The sequence below is a fragment of the Manis pentadactyla genome, chromosome 1 (assembly GCF_030020395.1).
Source record: "Manis pentadactyla isolate mManPen7 chromosome 1, mManPen7.hap1, whole genome shotgun sequence".
Classification (NCBI taxonomy): Eukaryota; Metazoa; Chordata; class Mammalia; order Pholidota; family Manidae; genus Manis; species Manis pentadactyla.
Genome location: NC_080019.1, coordinates 202919869 through 202938432, shown reverse-complemented (window position 1 = coordinate 202938432; position 18564 = coordinate 202919869). Strand labels below are relative to the sequence as shown.

General features: G+C 42.4%; 1 protein-coding gene and 1 long non-coding RNA gene across 3 annotated transcripts in view; one reads left to right on the top strand and one right to left on the bottom strand.

Annotated features, from left to right (window-relative positions):
• Positions 1–1871: 1871 nt before the first annotated feature.
• Positions 1872–2577, bottom strand: LOC118925549 (uncharacterized). The gene is made up of 2 exons (XR_005030101.2): positions 2450–2577; positions 1872–2376 (listed from the first exon to the last, which is right to left on the bottom strand). It is a non-coding gene; the product is annotated as an uncharacterized LOC118925549 (long non-coding RNA).
• Positions 2578–2944: 367 nt separating this feature from the next.
• Positions 2945–18564, top strand: part of MRPS25 (mitochondrial ribosomal protein S25) — a 29925-nt gene continuing 14305 nt past the window's right edge. The window contains exon 1 of one of the 2 annotated variants that reach the window (XM_036911457.2): positions 2945–3199. In XM_036911457.2, the coding sequence (XP_036767352.2) occupies positions 3066–3199 (134 nt within the window). In that variant the 5' untranslated portion in view covers positions 2945–3065. The remainder of the gene's footprint in view (positions 3200–18564) is intronic. The other variant, XM_057506321.1, reaches the window with a different exon arrangement.

The following is an 18564-nucleotide window of genomic DNA, read 5'->3' as shown; positions in this document are numbered from 1 at the left end:
GGTTATTGGTTTATTATAAAAGAATACAATGTAGGAAGAGTCAGATGGGAGACATTCATAGGGTGAGGTATGGGGGAAGTGTGTAGAGCTCCATGCCCTCTAGGGGCACATCACTCTCCCAGCACCATCACCGATGTGTTCAACCTAGAAGCTCTCCCAGCCACTTTGGTTACGGGCATGTTTACGGATACTTCATCATGTGGTCATGATGCAACACCTAGACATCATTGCCATTAGTGGTTAACTCAGCCTCCAGCCCCTCTCTCCTCCTTGGAGGTCAGAGGTTGAGAGGGTAGGGTTGAAATTCAACCCTCTAATCACACGGTTCCTCTGGCAAACAGCCCCCTATCCCTAGGGGGTTTCCAAAAGTCCACTTTGTCATTTTGGAAACTCTGGTGTGGTTGAAAGGGGCTTATGAATATAAAAGATGCTCCTTTTACCTGTATCCCTCCAGAGCTATGTCGAGAATGGGGACCAAACCCAAATATTATGACAAGATGCTCCTATGATTAAGGAAATTAACAATGGTTTTAGGAATTCTGGTCTGGAGCCAGGAACAAAGACTAAGTATTCTGGTCTGGAGCCAGGAACAAAGACTAAATATTTATTTATTATTATATCACAGAGGAGGAATTAACAAGCACTTATGAAGGTCATAGACCGAGAACAAGGGCCTGAAATATTGAGATTGCATCATAAGATATAGAAGCTTCCCTTCCTCACATGGTACCACCACACCAACAGGGCTGCAGTGTAACTGTGGATCACAGCTGAGAGAACTTCAAGACACAGGCTGTCTGAGGAGGAATGTCTAGGGAAGCACACAGTCAGGAGGAGAGGAAAAAACAAAGACAATAGAGAAATTTGAAGCCTTTGCCAGCTACAGCAAACATCAAACACAGCTCAGCTGCTAGCCAGAGCAACATAAATCCTCATGCTAGAAGCTTGTTAACCTCAGTTCCTATTATTTAATATAGCTGATACTGTCTGACCTTCAATAAAAAATTACTAGCATGCTAAAGTAAAAAGCAAGAAAAAAAACAGGCTGATGTGTCTTATGCAACAAGCATCAGAACCAGACGCAGATATGACATAGATGTTGGAGTTATCAGGATATTTGAAATGAGTGATCAATATGTTAGGGAGTCCAATGGTAAAAGAAAATAAAATGCAAGCCCGGATGGGTAACATAAGCAGAGATAAGGAACTCTAAGAAATAGTCAAAAGGAAATGCTAGAAATCAAAACCACTGTAACAGAAATGAAGAATGCCTTTGATGGGCTCATCAGTAGACTAAACACAGCCAAGGAAATAATCAGTAAGCTTGAAGACAGATCAGAAGAAATATCCCTAACTAAAATGCAAAGGGAAAACAACATGGAAGGAATGGGGAAATAAAACATTCAAGAACTATGGGACAATTTCAAAAGATGTAAAATATATGTAATTAGAATGCCAGAAGGAGAAAAAGGAGAGAGTTTATAAGAAATATTTGAAATAATAATGACTGAGAACTTCCCAAAATTAATAACAATCACCAAAACTCAGATCCAGGAGCTCAGCGTAGAATAAATACCAAGTAGGGTAAATAGAAAAAATATACACCAAGGCATATCTTATTCAAACTATAAACCAAAGACAAAATCTTGAAAGGAGCCAGAAAAAAAGAAAATATCTTACCTATAGAGAAACAAAGTTTACAGCTGACGACTCCTCAGAAACCATACAAGAAGAGTGAACTATTTGAAGTGCTGAAAGAAAACCCCAACCTAGAATTCTGTATATGAAGAAATTATCCTTCAGAAGTGAAGCAGAGATAAAAACTTTCTCAGATCAGTAAGTTGTTAACCTTAAAAATGAAATTGTCAGGGTTTGTTTTGTTTAACCAGCAAAAACGGATTTATTCAGAAACAGCAGAGAATTGCAATTCATTATGTGCAAGCTATGTAAAATCAAGCTAAGTCCAACAAAAAAAAGGAAAGTTATAAAGAAAAATGGGGAGGCTGTGAGGGGTTGTTCTTAAGGAAAGTCCACTTTGTGTAAAAGGAAACAAACACTCAAAGGAGGTGTGTTCAGGGTGGTGGCCTCTCCTGGGCTGAGCTGCAAGAATAGGCAATTTCTCGTAGGCGATGCAATGCCCATCTTCCCCTGTTGGGGTCTGTCATTGATGATTCCTTCCTGTTGAGGATTCTTCTTTGGGGTCTGTAATCAACTTTCCCCTTCTCTCCCGATGCCACGTTAGTGAGGTTTCCCTTTCTCAATTTTCACTGCCTACTTCAGAAATGCATCTCATATCCACCCATTGCTAAAGAAGAATTGTGGTCAGAGCTGTTAAGTGGCTGAACCAGTCAAGGGGTAGATCCCAAACTTTTTTTCCTTTCGCAAATCAGATTTTGTAGTCAGTGTTAAAAATGTCAACTGTAAAGATCAAATGAGATAATGCACAAACCTTAGAACCGCGCTGCGCTTATGAAGACCAAGTGGAAGCAGCTGTTACTTCTGTCACCGCATCCCTGTACCGGGCGTACCCTCCCGGTCTGAAACACTGAGGAGCGACTCGGCACAATCTGCCCGGTGCAGTTCACACCCTTCATTTTAAAATGAGAAGTCAAGAGAGAAAAACGGAGTTATTTGAAATTGAATGGCAAGTTATTGGCGGACTTGATATCTGAATTCACTTCTGACGTAATTCCTACTATAATTTTGTAGTCTGAATGATTGAACTTGAGCCTATTTAAAATATTTTCCCGTGGGTAGGCGAGGAGGGTAAGGAGAGTAAGCCCAAGGTAAGTCGCCTGAAAACCTAAACTTTCCAGGAGGGTGCTCTACAGCCAAGCAGACGAGCCCGCGCACCGCACCGCCCCCACGGAAGACGCGGCTAACAAGGACTACAATTCCCAATCTGCCCCGCGGCGCGCGCTGGCCGCCGGGAGGGTCTCCTGTGAGTCTGCGCGGGAAGTGGAAACCAGCGCGGAGTGGACCCGGCGTGAGGACCGCGGGGCGGCGGCGTGTACTGCCGTGGGTTTGCCCGCTCCGCTGGCTCGCGGCCGGTCTCCGCCGCCGCCATGCCTATGAAGGGCCGCTTCCCGATCCGCCGCACCCTGCAGTACCTGGGCCAGGGGGACGTGGTGTTCAAGGACGTGGTGAAGGTCATGACGGTGAACTATAACACGCACGGGAAGCTGGGCGAGGGCGCCAGGTCAGTCCGAGCCCTGCGGGGCTGCCCCCCCAGACCTGCCTTGATCGCCGTAAGAAGGCGCTGGTGACTTTGACGCCTGGAGCAGGCGTCACTTAATCCTGGGGCAGGCCCCCTCAGGTGGGTGCCAGTGCCCCCATTTTACAAACGAGGAGGCCGAGAAGCAGCTTGTTCCAGGTTCCTGCTGAGAAGAGGGCAGCCGTGCCGCGCCGTGCCGGCCGCAGCCGTGACGCGGGGAGCGGAGCACACCTTCCCCTCCTGGTGGGGGACGCGGCCAGCCCAGGGAGGCCGCAGCCTCCGAACCGCCTGTGCGGGGCGGGCTGAGGCCGAGTCGCTCCTCCTCGTTCCAGACGGGGAGGGTCCGGTCCCGGGGCCGGTACGGGGATGCGGTGACAGAAGTAACAGCTGCTTCCACTTAGTGAGTTTATAAGCGCAGCGCGGCTCTGAGGCTTGTGCATTATCTCATTTGATCTTCACAGAAACCCCGTGGTTATCCCCCCACCCACACATGTTGAGTGCTTTGCTTGTCCAGGGTACCACGCCAGCTAGTGAGTGTGGTTCTGAAAGGCATTCTCTCCTGCAGATCAGCACCCTTGTAAATTAGTGGAAACACCGGGATGTTTTTCGGCCTGGGCCAGAGTAGGGCCTGGTTGAAGTGAAGCTTGCAAGTGAAAGGTTTGTATTGAACCTTCAGATACCAGCAGTGGTTTGGGCTTTTCAGGTATTGAGTATAAATTTGCTGAGGGCGTCTTGAATGCTGGGTCCCCGTGTTCTGTGTCGTGAATTCAACAGTGACTAAGAAGGACCTTATCCTTAGGAAACTTTGGGATTGGTGTGGAGTAGATCAAAATGGAGAGAGAGCAGCTCCCAGTTCGGTGGCCCCCTTGGTGAGGAGCTTTGACCACCCTGCTGTTTGCTCTCCACAGGTGAACCCGACAACTTGGACCTGCTTGCACTGGGTCAGATGGGGTGAGGGCTTCTTAGAAGACTTGGTCTTGGGGTGATTGGTGACCCAGAGCGTCCTTCATACCATGCATACCAGCAGTCACAGGACAGAGGCCAGGCGGTTTGGGAAAGGAGAGAGCAAAGCTGGGGGTACCTGTGTGGAGATCCTGCTGTGTCCCAAGTGGCCATTCACCACTTGGCTACATCTTAGCTGTGTTGGGCTCCTTGACGACTTTCTGACTTCTCAAGAAGCCAGGAATTCAGATGTATGTGTAAATCTCTGGTTTTTTAATGGTTAATCAAAATAGGCCTGCAGGCCTCGTACTGGCGTTTTCATAGCCTGTAAGGCAAACAGCCACCTGTGCTTCATTATTCCTAATTGTCAGGGCTAGCCTGTCACACCTGTGCCCTTTGGGATTGGCTGGCCTTAGGCTTCCTGACTTGCTCTTTCTAGCCCCACTTCATTTGTAGGTATGCCTTCAGCATTTCAGCTGTCCTGACCCGGACTTCCCTCCATCCCAAGTGCCAGCGGCCAGTACCACAGCCCCGGGCTAGCCATATTCTTGGGTTGTCTGCTGGCCATGTGGGGAGCTGCCCTTTTCAGGGTCCGAGGCCTGAGTCCTTGCTCACCTCTGCCATGTGTTCTTGCCTGTGAGATGCAATAAAAGCAGCAGCTGGCATTTATGAGCGTCGTCTGCATCCAGCCCTGAGCTCAGGGTGGAGGTGGATTGGATAATCAGGTACATACTGAATAGCATGGTGCAGGCTAGACCTTACAGCCGGCATCTTTCATATAACTGGTTGTGTGACCTGGGTGGGTTACTCAACTTTCCTGGCCTGTTTCCTTAGTTGTAAAACCCCACCTTCCAGGGTCACTGAGGATTCTAGTATAAAGTGTCTAGCAAGGGGCCTGGCATGTATATCAGGTACGCGACTAAAGGTTACCTACAGTTACTAGCTTTCCTCCCATGCTTCAGCAAGAACCATTTAAAAATCCCTGTTGATTTTTTTTTTTTTTTGTGAGGGCATCTCTCATATTTATTGATCAAATGGTTGTTAACGACAATAAAATTCTGTATAGGGGAGTCAATGCTCAATGCACAATCATTAATCCACCCCAAGCCTACTTTTTGTCAGTCTCCAATCTTCTGAGGCATAACAAACAAGTTCTTACATGGAGAACAAATTCTTACATAATGAATAAGTTACATAGTGAACAGTACAAGGGCAGTCATCACAGAAGCTTTCGGTTTTGCTCATGCATTATGAACTATAAACAGTTCAAATATGAATACTCATTTGGTTTTTATACTTGATTTATATGTGGATACCACATTTCTCTCTTTTTTATTATTATTTTTAATAAAATGCTGAAGTGGTAGGTAGATACAAGATAAAGGTAGAAAACATAGTTTAGTGTTGTAAGAGAGCAAATGTAGATGATCAGGTGTGTGCCCGTAGACTATGTGTTAATCCAAGCTAGACAAGGGCAATAAAACATCCACGTATGCAGAAGATTTCTCTCAGAACAGGGGGGGTGAGGTTCTAAGCCTCACCTCTGTTGATCCCCAATTTCTCACCTGATGACCCCCCTGCGACTGTGCCTGTCTTAGGTTGTTCCTCCCTTGAGGAATCTTACCCGTCTCTGGCTAACCAGTCATCTTCCGGGGCCATACAGGGAAATGTAAAGTTGGTAAGTGAGAGAGAAGCCTTATTGTTTGAAATGGTTAGCTTTTTACTTCTTTGCATATTTATGCCCTGTGGCTTCTATGCCCAGCATTTGTCTTGAGGTATCTTTACCACTTGGAAGAATTATGATACTCGGTAAATTTGATATGAGGCACAAATTCTATTTAAGGGTTGTAATTAGGAAGGAAGAAGAAAAGCTATAGAAGTAGCAGGCGGAAGAAAACATGGGAAGATTTGATTATTTCTTTGACATATCTTCTTGTAGAGTAACTTCAGCATGTATAGGTTTTAAGCTACTGCTTAAATTGCGCACACACATTAGCATAATAGGAGTATAGTTACATAACCAAAGCATATCTGTAATTACCAGCCATCTCCAGTGAAACCAAGAAAACCAGTTAGGCACCTTAGGCATTTGTGAAAACTTATCTATGATATGGTGGATATTGTCCAACTGAACTTGAACAGTCTGAGAGAAATCAGACAAATTAAAACAACCCATTCCTGGAGACTGTTCACATGCCATATGTTCTTTTAACAATAAATAGTTTGTAGTTGTAAGACTTTGGAGCGCTACAATTTGCACTTCTCCAAATTCTTGGTTGAGTTCCAACAGTATAGATCCAGTCCAATTTTGTTGTTTTACTGTATGCACAGGCCAGCTTAGATATCTCCTTCCTCATTCCCATGGCAGGTCCAGGAACTGGTGGGATGAGTGCATCTACAGCTGTAGCAGTGCGTGGATCTTTGTTGGGGTTTCTTGATGATCATGTTCTGGCATGAGTCTTCCAGAGAGTGCTGATGTTGGAAGTTCTCTTTCATATCGTATCTTAGTTCATTTTTGGGGTAGCCCAATTAGGCTTTGATCTTCTGTATAAATGCAAACAGACCCTTTGCCTACACTTGTATATGCCCTTTATACCATTGTGTAGAACTCATTGTAGGTTACCACACAGGAACTGTCCTTTTTTTTGTTGTTGTTGTGTTTTGTTTTGTTTTGTTTTTGGTATCACTAATCTACACTTACATGACGAATATTATGTTTACTAGGCTCTCCCCTATATCAGGACTCCCCTATAAACCCCTTTACAGTCACTGTCCATCAGCATAGCAAAATGTTGTAGAATCACTACTTGCCTTCTCTGTGTTGTACAGCCCTCCCTTTTCTCCTACCCCCCCATGCATGCTAATCTTAATACCCCCCTACTTCTCCCCCCATTATCCCTCCCTACCCACCCATCCTCCCCAGTCACTTTCCCTTTGGTACCTGTTAGTCCGTTCTTGAGTTCTGTGATTCTGCTGCTGTTTTGTTCCTTCAGTTTTTCCTTTGTTCTTATATTCCACAGATAAGTGAAATCATTTGGTATTTCTCTTTCTTCGCTTGGCTTGTTTCACTGAGCATAATACCCTCCAGCTCCATCCATGTTGCTGCAAATGGTTGGATATGCCCTTTTCTTATGGCTGAGTAGTATTCCATTGTGTATATGTACCACATCTTCTTTATCCATTCATCTATCGATGGACATTTAGGTTGCTTCCAATTCTTGGCTATTGTAAATAGTGCTGCGATAAACATAGGGGTGCACTGATCTTTCTCATACTTGATTGCTGCATTCTTAGGGTAAATTCCTAGGAGTGCAATTCCTGGGTCAAATGGTAAGTCTGTTTTGAGCATTTTGATGTACCTCCATACTGCTTTCCACAATGGTTGAACTAACTTACATTCCCACCAACAGTGTAGGAGGGTTCCCCTTTCTCCACAGCCTCGCCAACATTTGTTGTTGTTTGTCTTTTGGATGGCAGCCATCCTTACTGGTGTGAGGTGATACCTCATTGTAGTTTTAATTTGCATTTCTATGATAATTAGCGATGTGGAGCATCTTTTCATGTGTCTGTTGGCCATCTGTATTTCTTTTTTGGAGAACTGTCTGTTCAGTTCCTCTTCCCATTTTTTAATTGGGTTATTTGTTTTTTGTTTGTTGAGGCGTGTGAGCTCTTTATATATTCTGGACGTCAAGCCTTTATCGGATGTGTCATTTTCAAATATATTCTCCCATACTGTAGGGATCCTTTTTGTTCTATTGATGGTGTCTTTTGCTGTACAGAAGCTTTTCAGCTTAATATAGTCCCACTTACTCATTTTTGCTATTGTTTTCCTTGCCCAGGGAGATATGTTCAAGAAGAGGTCACTCATGTTTATGTCTAAGAGGTTTTTGCCTATGTTTTCTTCCAAGAGTTTAATGGTTTCATGACTTACATTCAGGTGTTTGATCCATTTTGAGTTTACTTTTGTATATGGGGTTAGACAATGGTCCAGTTTCATTCTCCTACATGTAGCTGTCCAGTTTTGCCAGCACCACCTGTTGAAGAGATTGTCATTTCGCCATTGTATGTCCATGGCTCCTTTATCAAATATTAATTGACCATAAATGTCTGGGTTAATGTCTGGATTGTCTAGTCTGTTCCATTGGTCTGTGGCTCTGTTCTTGTGCCAGTACCAAATTGTCTTGATTACTATGGCTTTATAGTAGAGCTTGAAGTTGGGGAGTGAGATCCCCCCTATTTTATTCTTCTTTATCAGGATTGCTTTGGCTATTCGGGGTCTTTGGTGTTTCCATATGAATTTTTGAATTATTTGTTCCAGTTCATTGAAGAATGTTGCCGGTAGTTTCATAGGGATTGCATCAAATCTGTATATTGCTTTGGGCAAAATGGCCATTTTGACGATATTAATTCTTCCTAGCCACGAGCATGGGATGAGTTTCCATCTGTTAGTGTCCCCTTTAATTTCTCTTAAGAGTGACTTGTAGTTTTCAGAGTATAAGTCTTTCACTTCTTTGGTTAGGTTTATTCCTAGGTATTTTATTTTTTTTGATGCAATTGTGAATGGAGTTGTTTTCCTGATTTCTCTTTCTGTTGGTTCATTGTTAGTGTATAGGAAAGCCACAGATTTCTGTTTGTTGATTTTGTATCCTGCAACTTTGCTGTATTCCGATATCAGTTCTAGTAGTTTTGGGGTGGAGTCTTTAGGGTTTTTTATGTACAGTATCATGTCATCTGCAAATAGTGACAGTTTAACTTCTTCTTTACCAATCTGGATTCCTTGTATTTCTTTGTTTTGTCTGATTGCCGTGGCTAGGACCTCCAGTACTATGTTAAATAACAGTGGAGAGAGTGGGCATCCCTGTCTAGTTCCCAATCTCAGAGGAAATGCTTTCAGCTTCTCGCTGTTCAATATAATGTTGGCTGTGGGTTTATCATAGATGGCCTTTATTATGTTGAGGTACTTGCCCTCTATTCCCATTTTGCTGAGAGTTTTTAACATGAATGGATGTTGAACTTTGTCAAATGCTTTTTCAGCATCTATGGAGATGATCATGTGGTTTTTGTCTTTCTTTTTGTTGATGTGGTGGATGATGTTGATGGACTTTCAAATGTTGTACCATCCTTGCATCCCTGGGATGAATCCCACTTGGTCATGGTGTATGATCCTTTTGATGTATTTTTGAATTCGGTTTGCTAATATTTTGTTGAGTATTTTTGCATCTACGTTCATCAGGGATATTGGTCTGTAGTTTTCTTTTTTGGTGGTGTCTTTGCCTGGTTTTGGTATTAGGGTGATGTTAGCTTCATAGAATGAGTTTGGGAGTATCCCCTCCTCCTCTATTTTTTGGAAAACTTTAAGGAGAATGGGTATTATGTCTTCCCTGTGTGTCTGATAAAATTCCGAGGTAAATCCATCTGGCCCGGGGGTTTTGTTCTTTCCTAGTTTTTTGATTACCGCTTCAATTTCATTGCTGGTAATTGGTCTGTTTAGATTTTCTGTTTCTTCCTGGGTCAATCTTGGAAGGTTGTATTTTTCTAGGAAGTTGTCCATTTCTCCTAGGTTTCCCAGCTTGTTAGCATATAGGTTTTCATAGTATTCTCTAATAATTCTTAGTATTTCTGTGGGGTCTGTTGTAATTTTTCCTTTCTCGTTTCTGATACTGTTGATTTGTGTTGACTCTCTTTTCTTCTTAATAAGTTTGGCTAGAGGCTTATCTATTTTGTTTATTTTCTCGAAGAACCAGCTCTTGGTTTCATTGATTTTTGCTATTGTTTTATTCTTCTCAATTTTATTTATTTCTTCTCTGATCTTTATTATGTCCCTCCTTCTGCTGACCTTAGGCCTCATCTGTTCTTCTTTTTCCAATTTCGATAATTGTGACATTAGACCATTCATTTGGGATTGCTCTCCCTTTTTTAAATATGCTTGGATTGCTATATACTTTCCTCTTAAGACTGCTTTTGCTGTGTCCCACAGAAGTTGGGGCTTAGTGTTGTTGTTGTCATTTGTTTCCATATATTGCTGGATCTCCATTTTGATTTGGTCATTGATCCATTGATTATTTAGGAGCGTGTTGTTAAGCCTCCATGTGTTTGTGAGCCTCTTTGCTTTCTTTGTACAGTTTATTTCTAGTTTTATGCCTTTGTGGTCTGAAAAGTTGGTTGGTAGGATTTCAATCTTTTGGAATTTTCTGAGGCTCTTTTTGTGGCCTAGTATGTGGTCTATTCTGGAGAATGTTCCATGTGCACTTGAGAAGAATGTATATCCTGTTGCTTTTTGATGTAGAGTTCTATAGATGTCTATTAGGTCCATCTGCTCTACTGTGTTGTTCAGTGCTTCCGTGTCCTTACTTATTTTCTGCCCAGTGGATCTATCCTTTGGGGTGAGTAGTGTGTTGAAGTCTCCTAGAATGAATGCATTGCAGTCTATATCCCCCTTTAGTTCTGTTAGTATTTGTTTCACATATGCTGGTGCTCCTGTGTTGGGTGCATATATATTTAGAATGGTTATATCCTCTTGTTGGACTGAGCCCTTTATCATGATGTAGTGTCCTTCTTTATCTCTTGTTACTTTCTTTGTTTTGAAGTCTATTTTGTCTGATATTAGTACTGCAACCCCTGCTTTCTTCTCACTGTTGTTTGCTTGAAATATGTTTTTCCATCCATTGACTTTTAGTCTGTACATGTCTTTGGGTTTGAGGTGAGTTTCTTGTAAGCAGCATATAGATGGGTCTGCTTTTTTATCCATTCTGTTACTCTGTGTCTTTTGATTGGTGCATTCAACCCATTAACATTTAGGGTGACTATTGAAAGATATGTACTGATTGCCATTGCAGGCTTTAAATTCGTGGTTACCAAAGGTTCAAGGTTAGCCTCTTTAGTATCTTACTGCCTAACTTAGCTCGCTTATTGAGCTGTTATATACACTGTCTGGTGATTCTTTTCTTCTCTCCCTTCTTGTTCCTCCTCCTCGATTCTTCATGTTAGGTGTTTTGTGCTGTGCTCTTCCTAGGAGTGCTCCCATCTAGAGCAGTCCCTGTAAGATGTTCTGTAGAGGTGGTTTGTGGAAAGCAAATTCCCTCAGCTTTTGTTTGTCTGGGAATTGTTTAATCCCACCGTCATATTTGAATGATAGTCGTGCTGGATACAGTATCCTTGGTTCAAGGCCCTTCTGTTTCATTGTATTAAATATATCATGCCATTCTCTTCTGGCCTGTAGGGTTTCTGTTGAGAACTCTGATGTTAGCCTGATGGGTTTCCCTTTATAGGTGACCTTTTTCTCTCTAGCTGCCTTTAACACTCTTTCCTTGTCCTTGATCTTTGCCATTTTAATTATTATGTGTCTTGGTGTTGTCCTTCTTGGATCCTTTCTGTTGGGGGTTCTGTGTATTTCCGTGGTCTGTTCGATTATTTCCTCCCCCAGTGTGGGGAAGTTTTCAGCAATTATTTCTTCTAAGATACTTTCCATCTCTTTTCCTTTCTCTTCTTCTTCTGGGACCCCTATAATACGGATATTGTTCCTTTTGGATTGGTCACACAGTTCTCTTAATATTGTTTCATTCCTGGAGATCCTTTTGTCTCTCTCTATGTCAGCTTCTATGCGTTCCTGTTCTCTGATTTCAATTCCATCAATGGCCTCTTGCATTCTATCCATTCTGCTTATAAACCCTTCCAGAGTTTGTTTCATTTCTGCGATCTCCTTTCTGGCATCTGTGATCTCCTTCCAGACTTCATCCCATTTCTCTTGCATATTTCTCTGCATCTCTGTCAGCATGTTTATGATCCTTATTTTGAATTCTTTTTCGGGGAGACTGGTTAGGTCTGTCTCCTTCTCTGGTGTTGTCTCTGTGATCTTTGTCTGCCTGTAGCTTTGCCTTTTCATGGTGATAGGAATAGTCTGCAGAACTGGGACGAGTGATGGCTGGAAGGACTTCCTTTCTTGTTGGTTTGTGGCCCTCCTCTCCTGGGAGAACAGCGACCTCTAGTGGCTTGTGCTGCGCAGCTGCGCGCAGACAGGGTTTCTGCTTCCTGACCGGCTGCTATGGAGTTTATCTCCGCTGTTGCTGTGGGCGTGGCCTGGCTCGGGCAGCTACTCCAAAATGGTGGAGTCGCGTTGGAGCAGGAGCTGCTGGGAGGCTATTTATCTCCGTAAGGGGCCTCCCTGCTCCCTGCAGCCCAGGGGTTAGGGTGCCCAGAGGTCCCCGGATTCCCTACCTCTGTATTAAGTGACCCGCCCTGCCCCTTTAAGACTTCCAAAAAGCACCCGCCAAAACAAAACAACGACCACCAAAAAAAAAAAAAAAAAAAATTTTTTTTAAATAAAAAAAAAAAATTTTTTTTAAATTAAAAAAAAAAGGGTGGTCGCTTGTTTTTCTTTATTCTCCGGTGCCAGCCTCGGGCCTCTGCTCACCGGTCTTCCTGCCCTGTTTCCCTAATATTGGGGTCCCTATCCCTTTAAGACTTCCAAAAAGCGCTTGCCAAAACAAAACAGCAAAAAAGCAAAAAAAAAAAAAAAAAAAAAGAAAATGGTCGCGCGCTTTTCTTATGTCCTCCAACACCCGGCCTCCAGTGCCTGCTCACTGTTCTTGCTGCCCTGTTTTCCTAGTATCGAGGGCCCTGCACTCTGGCCCGGGTGGCTGGGGCTGGGTGTTCGGCAGCCCTGGGCTCCGTCTCCCTCCCGCTCTGCCTATTCTTCTCCCGCCGGGAGCTGGGGGGATGGGTGCTCGGCTCCCGCTGGGCCGGGGCTTGTATCTTACCCCCTTCGCAAGTTGCTGGGTTCTCTCAGGTGCGGATGTGTTCTGGATATTGTCCTGTGTCTTCTGGTCTTTATTCTAGGAAGGGTTGTCTTTGTTATATTTTCATAGATATATGTTGTTTTGGGAGGAGATTTCCGCTGCTCTATTCACGCCGCCATCTTCCGCCCCTCTTCCCCCGTTGATTTTTATCCCAGTAGTTGTTGGTGTGAGGAATGCCCATGTGGCTATGCCCCATTGGATTTATATGTAGTTCTGTCACATTGGCTTACTCTGCGCTGTGTGCGTGTGTGTGTGTTTTGGGGGTTGGGGGGTATTGAGCAGAGGCATCGTAGACCCAGGAAGGTAAATCCAGCTTTTGGGCTTCCAGTCCTGTGCGCTCTCTGGTCTGCAGGCCCTAATCTCCATTGCGCCCCTGGCAGCAACAACTTTCAACTCTGATAACCATTTTAATTAGGGTTTGCCCTCCATGTAGTTAAATGCCATACTTTGGGACCTACTTCTCACTGTCCTGGCTGGAGGCATTAATGTTGACTTGTTGCTGTGGAAGGTAAGGATTTCGCCCTTTCCCCACTACTGCCATTCCCTACCCACCCCTGACCTCCCATCCTCCCAATACAGTCATTTCAGAATTTTGGGTAGAGCAGTAGAGCAGTATCAGTGTTTAAATCAGTAGGACTTTGTGAACACGATGCAGTTGAGCTGCAGTACCATGTACTGTGGTTATTTTTCCTTTTTGTTTTTTTCCCCTGGAGTTGTCATTGCTTTTTCCCCCCTGGAGTTGTCATTGCTTTTGTTTCATTTGCAGATTCTGCCCCACTTGAATCTCTCCACATAATGGTTACACAATCAGGCTTTTGGTTGATTCTACCAGTTTCATCTTAAAAACGCTGAGGGCACACCTACAAGTGAAGTGGGGCTAGAAAGAGCAAGTCAGGAAGCCACCACCATCACTGGTTGCCAGTACCAAATTGTCTTAATTACTGTCGCTTTGTAGTAGAGCTTGAAGTAAGGGAGCATAATCCCCACCCCACCCCACGGCCCGCTTTATTCTTCCAACTCCAGTCTGGACTCGTTGCCCTGCATCACCATCATCTTGGCATAAACATTGAGGCCCAGGGTAACTTGTCCTGGGAATTGGTAAAGCCAGGTGACCGTCCTTTGTCCCATGTACCGCTCACACCTTTCTGTTGTCTGACATATGGGGCAGAGGGATGCATTTAAGTTAGGATCATTTGGCAAGTCTTTAATGAAGAGGCTGTGGGAGAGGATGGGGAAAAGAACCCACAAGGGACAGTGCGAGACCCCAGGTCTAGGCTTGCAGAAGTGAGGGGAGAATGGTTGTTGGAACCTGTGGACAGACAGACAGGAGGGCTGCCCAGCAGGAGCCTGGGACTGTTGGAGGTGAGCCAGGGGAATACATACCTTGACTGCCCCCTCCTTCCTGTCTTTTGCCAGTGCTCCCGGCTGACCAAAGCAAGAGGGCAAGGAACCCGTTTTGTAGCCCTTATAGGTCAGCCATTCTGGATGGAGAGGGATCCAGACGTGCAGTTGTGTCCTAATGTATTTAATCAGTCCGTGAGTTGGCATCTAAGTTGTTTCTGTTCCTTCGCTGTAATGGTGCTGCAGTCAACCTCACGCACGTCTGTGCAGAGGGGAAATCACTGGCTTGGGATCTTTGCTTTTAACATTTTGCTAGTTCCAAATTGACCCGCCAGAGAAATTAAACCAATTTATGTTCCTAAGGAAAGGCTTCCTCACTTCTGCCACTTCTTTGGTAATCTGCAATCCAACAGGTGAAAATAATTTGAGTTCCTGTGACTTTATTGAGAAGGTACTGAGAACCTCTTCACCGGCCATCTAGGTTTTGGCCTTTGTGGGCTTTGCCTTTTGTTTGAGTTATAAATCCTACTGATGATGTATAAAACTGTAACAGGGAAATTAGCCTGCTGTTTTGAGTTTCGTAAACATTCTTTTGGTCTGGCCCTCACTGATTTTGTTTTTGGTAAATTTTGCCATGCAGAGGTTTTAACGTCATAATTGAAACCATCCAAGTTTGGGGTTTTCCCCTCTCTTAGATTGTAAGACTGTCCCCCATGCTTGTTTCATGGTCTCATTTATTTATTTATTTATTTATTATGTGTATCTAAGTGCTTTACTGTTTTTTTTTTTTTTTTACAAAAAAACTGAACGAAATACTGTCTGTTGTTAACAATGTTAAAGCTGGATGGTGGATACACAGATACTTGTTTTATTATAGTCTACACTTCTCTATTTTTATTTATTTTTTATTAAGTTATTATTGATATACACTCTTATGAAGGTTTCACACGAAAAAACAATATGGTTACTACATTCACACCTGTTATCATGTCCCCCCCATACCCCATTGCAGTCACTGTCCATCAGTGTAGTAAGATGCCACAGTCACTACTTGTCTTCTCTGTGCTACACTGTCTTCCCTGTGACCCCTCACACCATGTGTGCCAATCATAATACCCCTGAATCCACTTCTCCCTCCCTCCCCAACCGCCCTCCCCCACCCCTCCTCTTTGGTAACCCCTAGTCCCTTCTTGGGGTCTGTGAGTCTGTTGCTGTTTTGTTCCTTCAGTTTTGCTTTGTTGTTATACTCCACAAATGAGGGAAATTATTTGGTACTTGTCTTTCTCCACTTGGCTTATTTCACTGAGCATAATATCCTCCAGCTCCATCCATGTTGTTGCAAATTGCCAAATTTGTTTGTTTCTTATGGCTGAGTAGTATTCCATTGTGTATATGTACCACATCTTTATCCATTCATCTACTGATGGACATTTAGGTTGCTTCCATATCTTAGCTATTGTAAATAGTGCTGCAGTAAACAGGGGTGCATATGTCTTTTTGAATCTGAGAAGTTGTTTTCTTTGGATAAATTCCTAGGAGTGGGATTCCTGGGTCAAATGGTATTTCTATTTTTAGTTTTTTGAGGAACCTCCATATTGCTTTCCACGGTGGTTGAATTAGCTTATATTCCCACCAGGAGTGTAGGAGGGTTCCCCTTTTTCCACATCTTCGCCTGCATTTGTTGTTCTTAGTCTTTTCGATACTGGCCATCCTAACTGGTGTGAAGTGATACCTCATTGTGGTTTTTATTTGCATTTCCCTGATAATTAGTGATGTGGAGCATCTTTTTATGTGTCTGTTGGCCATCTGAATTTCTTTTTTGGAGAAGTGTCTCTTCATAACCTCCGCCCATTTTTTAATTGGGTTATTTGCTTTTTGGGTGTTGAAGCATGTGAGTTCTTTATATATTTTGGATGTTAACCCCTTGTCGGATATGTCATTTACAAATATATCCTCCCATACTGTAGGATGCCTTTTTGTTCTGTTGATGGTGTCCTTTGCTGTACAGAAGCTTTTAAGTTTGATGTAGTCCCATGTTCTCATTTTTGTTTTTGCTCCCCTTGCTTGAGGAGATGCATTCAGAAAAAAGTTGCTCATGTTTATATTCAGGAGATTTTGACTATGTTATCTTCTAAGAGTTTTATGGTTTCATAACTTACATTCAGGTCTTTGATCCATTTTGAGTTTACTTTTGTATATGGGCATAGACAATAATCCAGTTTCATTCTCTTGCATGTAGCTGTCCAGTTTTGCCAACACCAACTGTTGAAGAGGCTGTCATTTCCCCATTGTATATCCATGACTCCTTTATCATATATTAATTGATCATATATACTTGGGTTTATATCTGGGCTCTGTAGTCTGTTCTGTTGGTCTGTGGGTCTGTTCTTGTGCCAGTACCAAATTTTCTTGGTTACTGTCGCTTTGTAGTAGAGCTTGAAGTTGGGGAGCGTAATCTCCCCCCACTTCATTCTTCCTCCTCAGGATTACTTTGGCTATTTGGAGTCTTTTTTTGGTCCATATGAATTTTAGAATTATTTTCTCTAGCTTGTTGAAGAATACTGTTGGTATTTTGATAGGGATTGCATTGAATCTGTAGATTGCTTTAGGCAGGATGGCCATTTTGACAATATTAATTCTTCCTATCCATGAACATGGGATGTGTTTCCATTTATTGTTACCTTCTTTAATTTCTCTCACGAGTGTCTTGTAGTTTTCAGAGTATAGGTCTTTCACTCCCTTTGTTAGGTTTATTCCTAGGTATTTTATTCTTTTTGATGCAATTGTGAACAGAATTGTTTTCTTGATTTCTCTTTCTGTTCATCATTAGTGTATAGAAGTGCAACATATTTCTGTGTATTTTCTATTCTGCAATGTTGCTGAATTCAGTTATTAGATCTAGTAGTTTTGGACTGGATTCTTTAGGGTTTTTATGTACAATGAATTCAGTTATTAGATCTAGTAGTTTTGGACTGGATTCTTTAGGGTTTTTATGTACAATCAATTCAGTTATTAGATCTAGTAGTTTTGGACTGGATTCTTTAGGGTTTTTATATACAATATCATGTCATCTGCAAACAGGGACAATTTAACTTCTTTACCAATCTGGTTGCTTTTTATTTGTGTTGTCTGATTGCCATGGCTAGGATATCCAGAACTATGTTGAATTAAAGTGGAGAGAGTGAGCACCCTTGTCTTGTTCCCAATCTTAAGGGAAAGGCTTTTGGCTTCTTGCTGTTTAGTGTGATGTTGGCTGTGGGTTTGTCATATATGGCCTTTATTATGTTGAGGTACTTATATACCCATTTTGTTGAGAGTTTTTATCATGAATGGATGTTAAATTTTGTCAAATGCTTTTTCGGCATCTATGGAGATGAACATGTGGTTTTTGTTCTTTTTGTTGATGTGGTGGATGATGTGGATGGACTTTCTAATATTGTACCATCCTTGCATCCATGGAATAAATCCTACTTGCTCATGATGGATGATCTTTTTGATGTATTTTTAAAATTCAGTTTGCTAATATTTTGTTGAGTATTTTTGCATCTATGTTTATCAGGGATATTGTTCTGTAATTTTCTTTTTTTGTGGTGTCTTTGCCTGGTTTTGGTATTAGGGTGATGCTGGCCTCATAGAATGAATTTGGAAGTAATCCTTCCTCTTCTACCTTTTGGAAAACTTTAAGGAGGATGGTATTAGGTCTTCACTAAATGTTTGATAAAATTCAGCAGTGAAGCCATCTGTCCAGGAGTTTTGTTCCTAGGTAGTTTTTTGATTACCAATTCAATTTCAGTGCTAGTAATTGGTCTGTTCAGGTTTTCAGTTTTTTTCTGGGTCAGCCTTGGAAGGTTGTATTTTTCTAAAAAGTTGTCCATTTCTTCTAGGTTATCCAGTTTGTTAGCATATAATTTTTCATAGTATTCTCTAAAAATTCTTTGTATTCCTGTGGTGTCCGTAGTGATTTTTTCCTTTCTCATTTCTGATTCTGTTTATGTGTGTAGACTCTCTTTTTTTCTTGATAAGTCTGGCTAGGGGTTTATCTATTTTGTTTTATTGTCTCGAAGAACCAGCTCCTGGTCATTGATCCATTGGTTATTCAGGAGCATGTTGTTAAGCCTCCATGTGTTTGTAGGCTTTTTTGTTTCCTTTGTGTAATTTATTTCTAGTTTTATACCTTTGTATGAAGAGGCTGGTTGGTACAATTTCAATCTTTTTGAATTTACCGAGGCTCTTTTTGTGGCGTAGTATACGATCTGTTCTTGAAAATGTTCC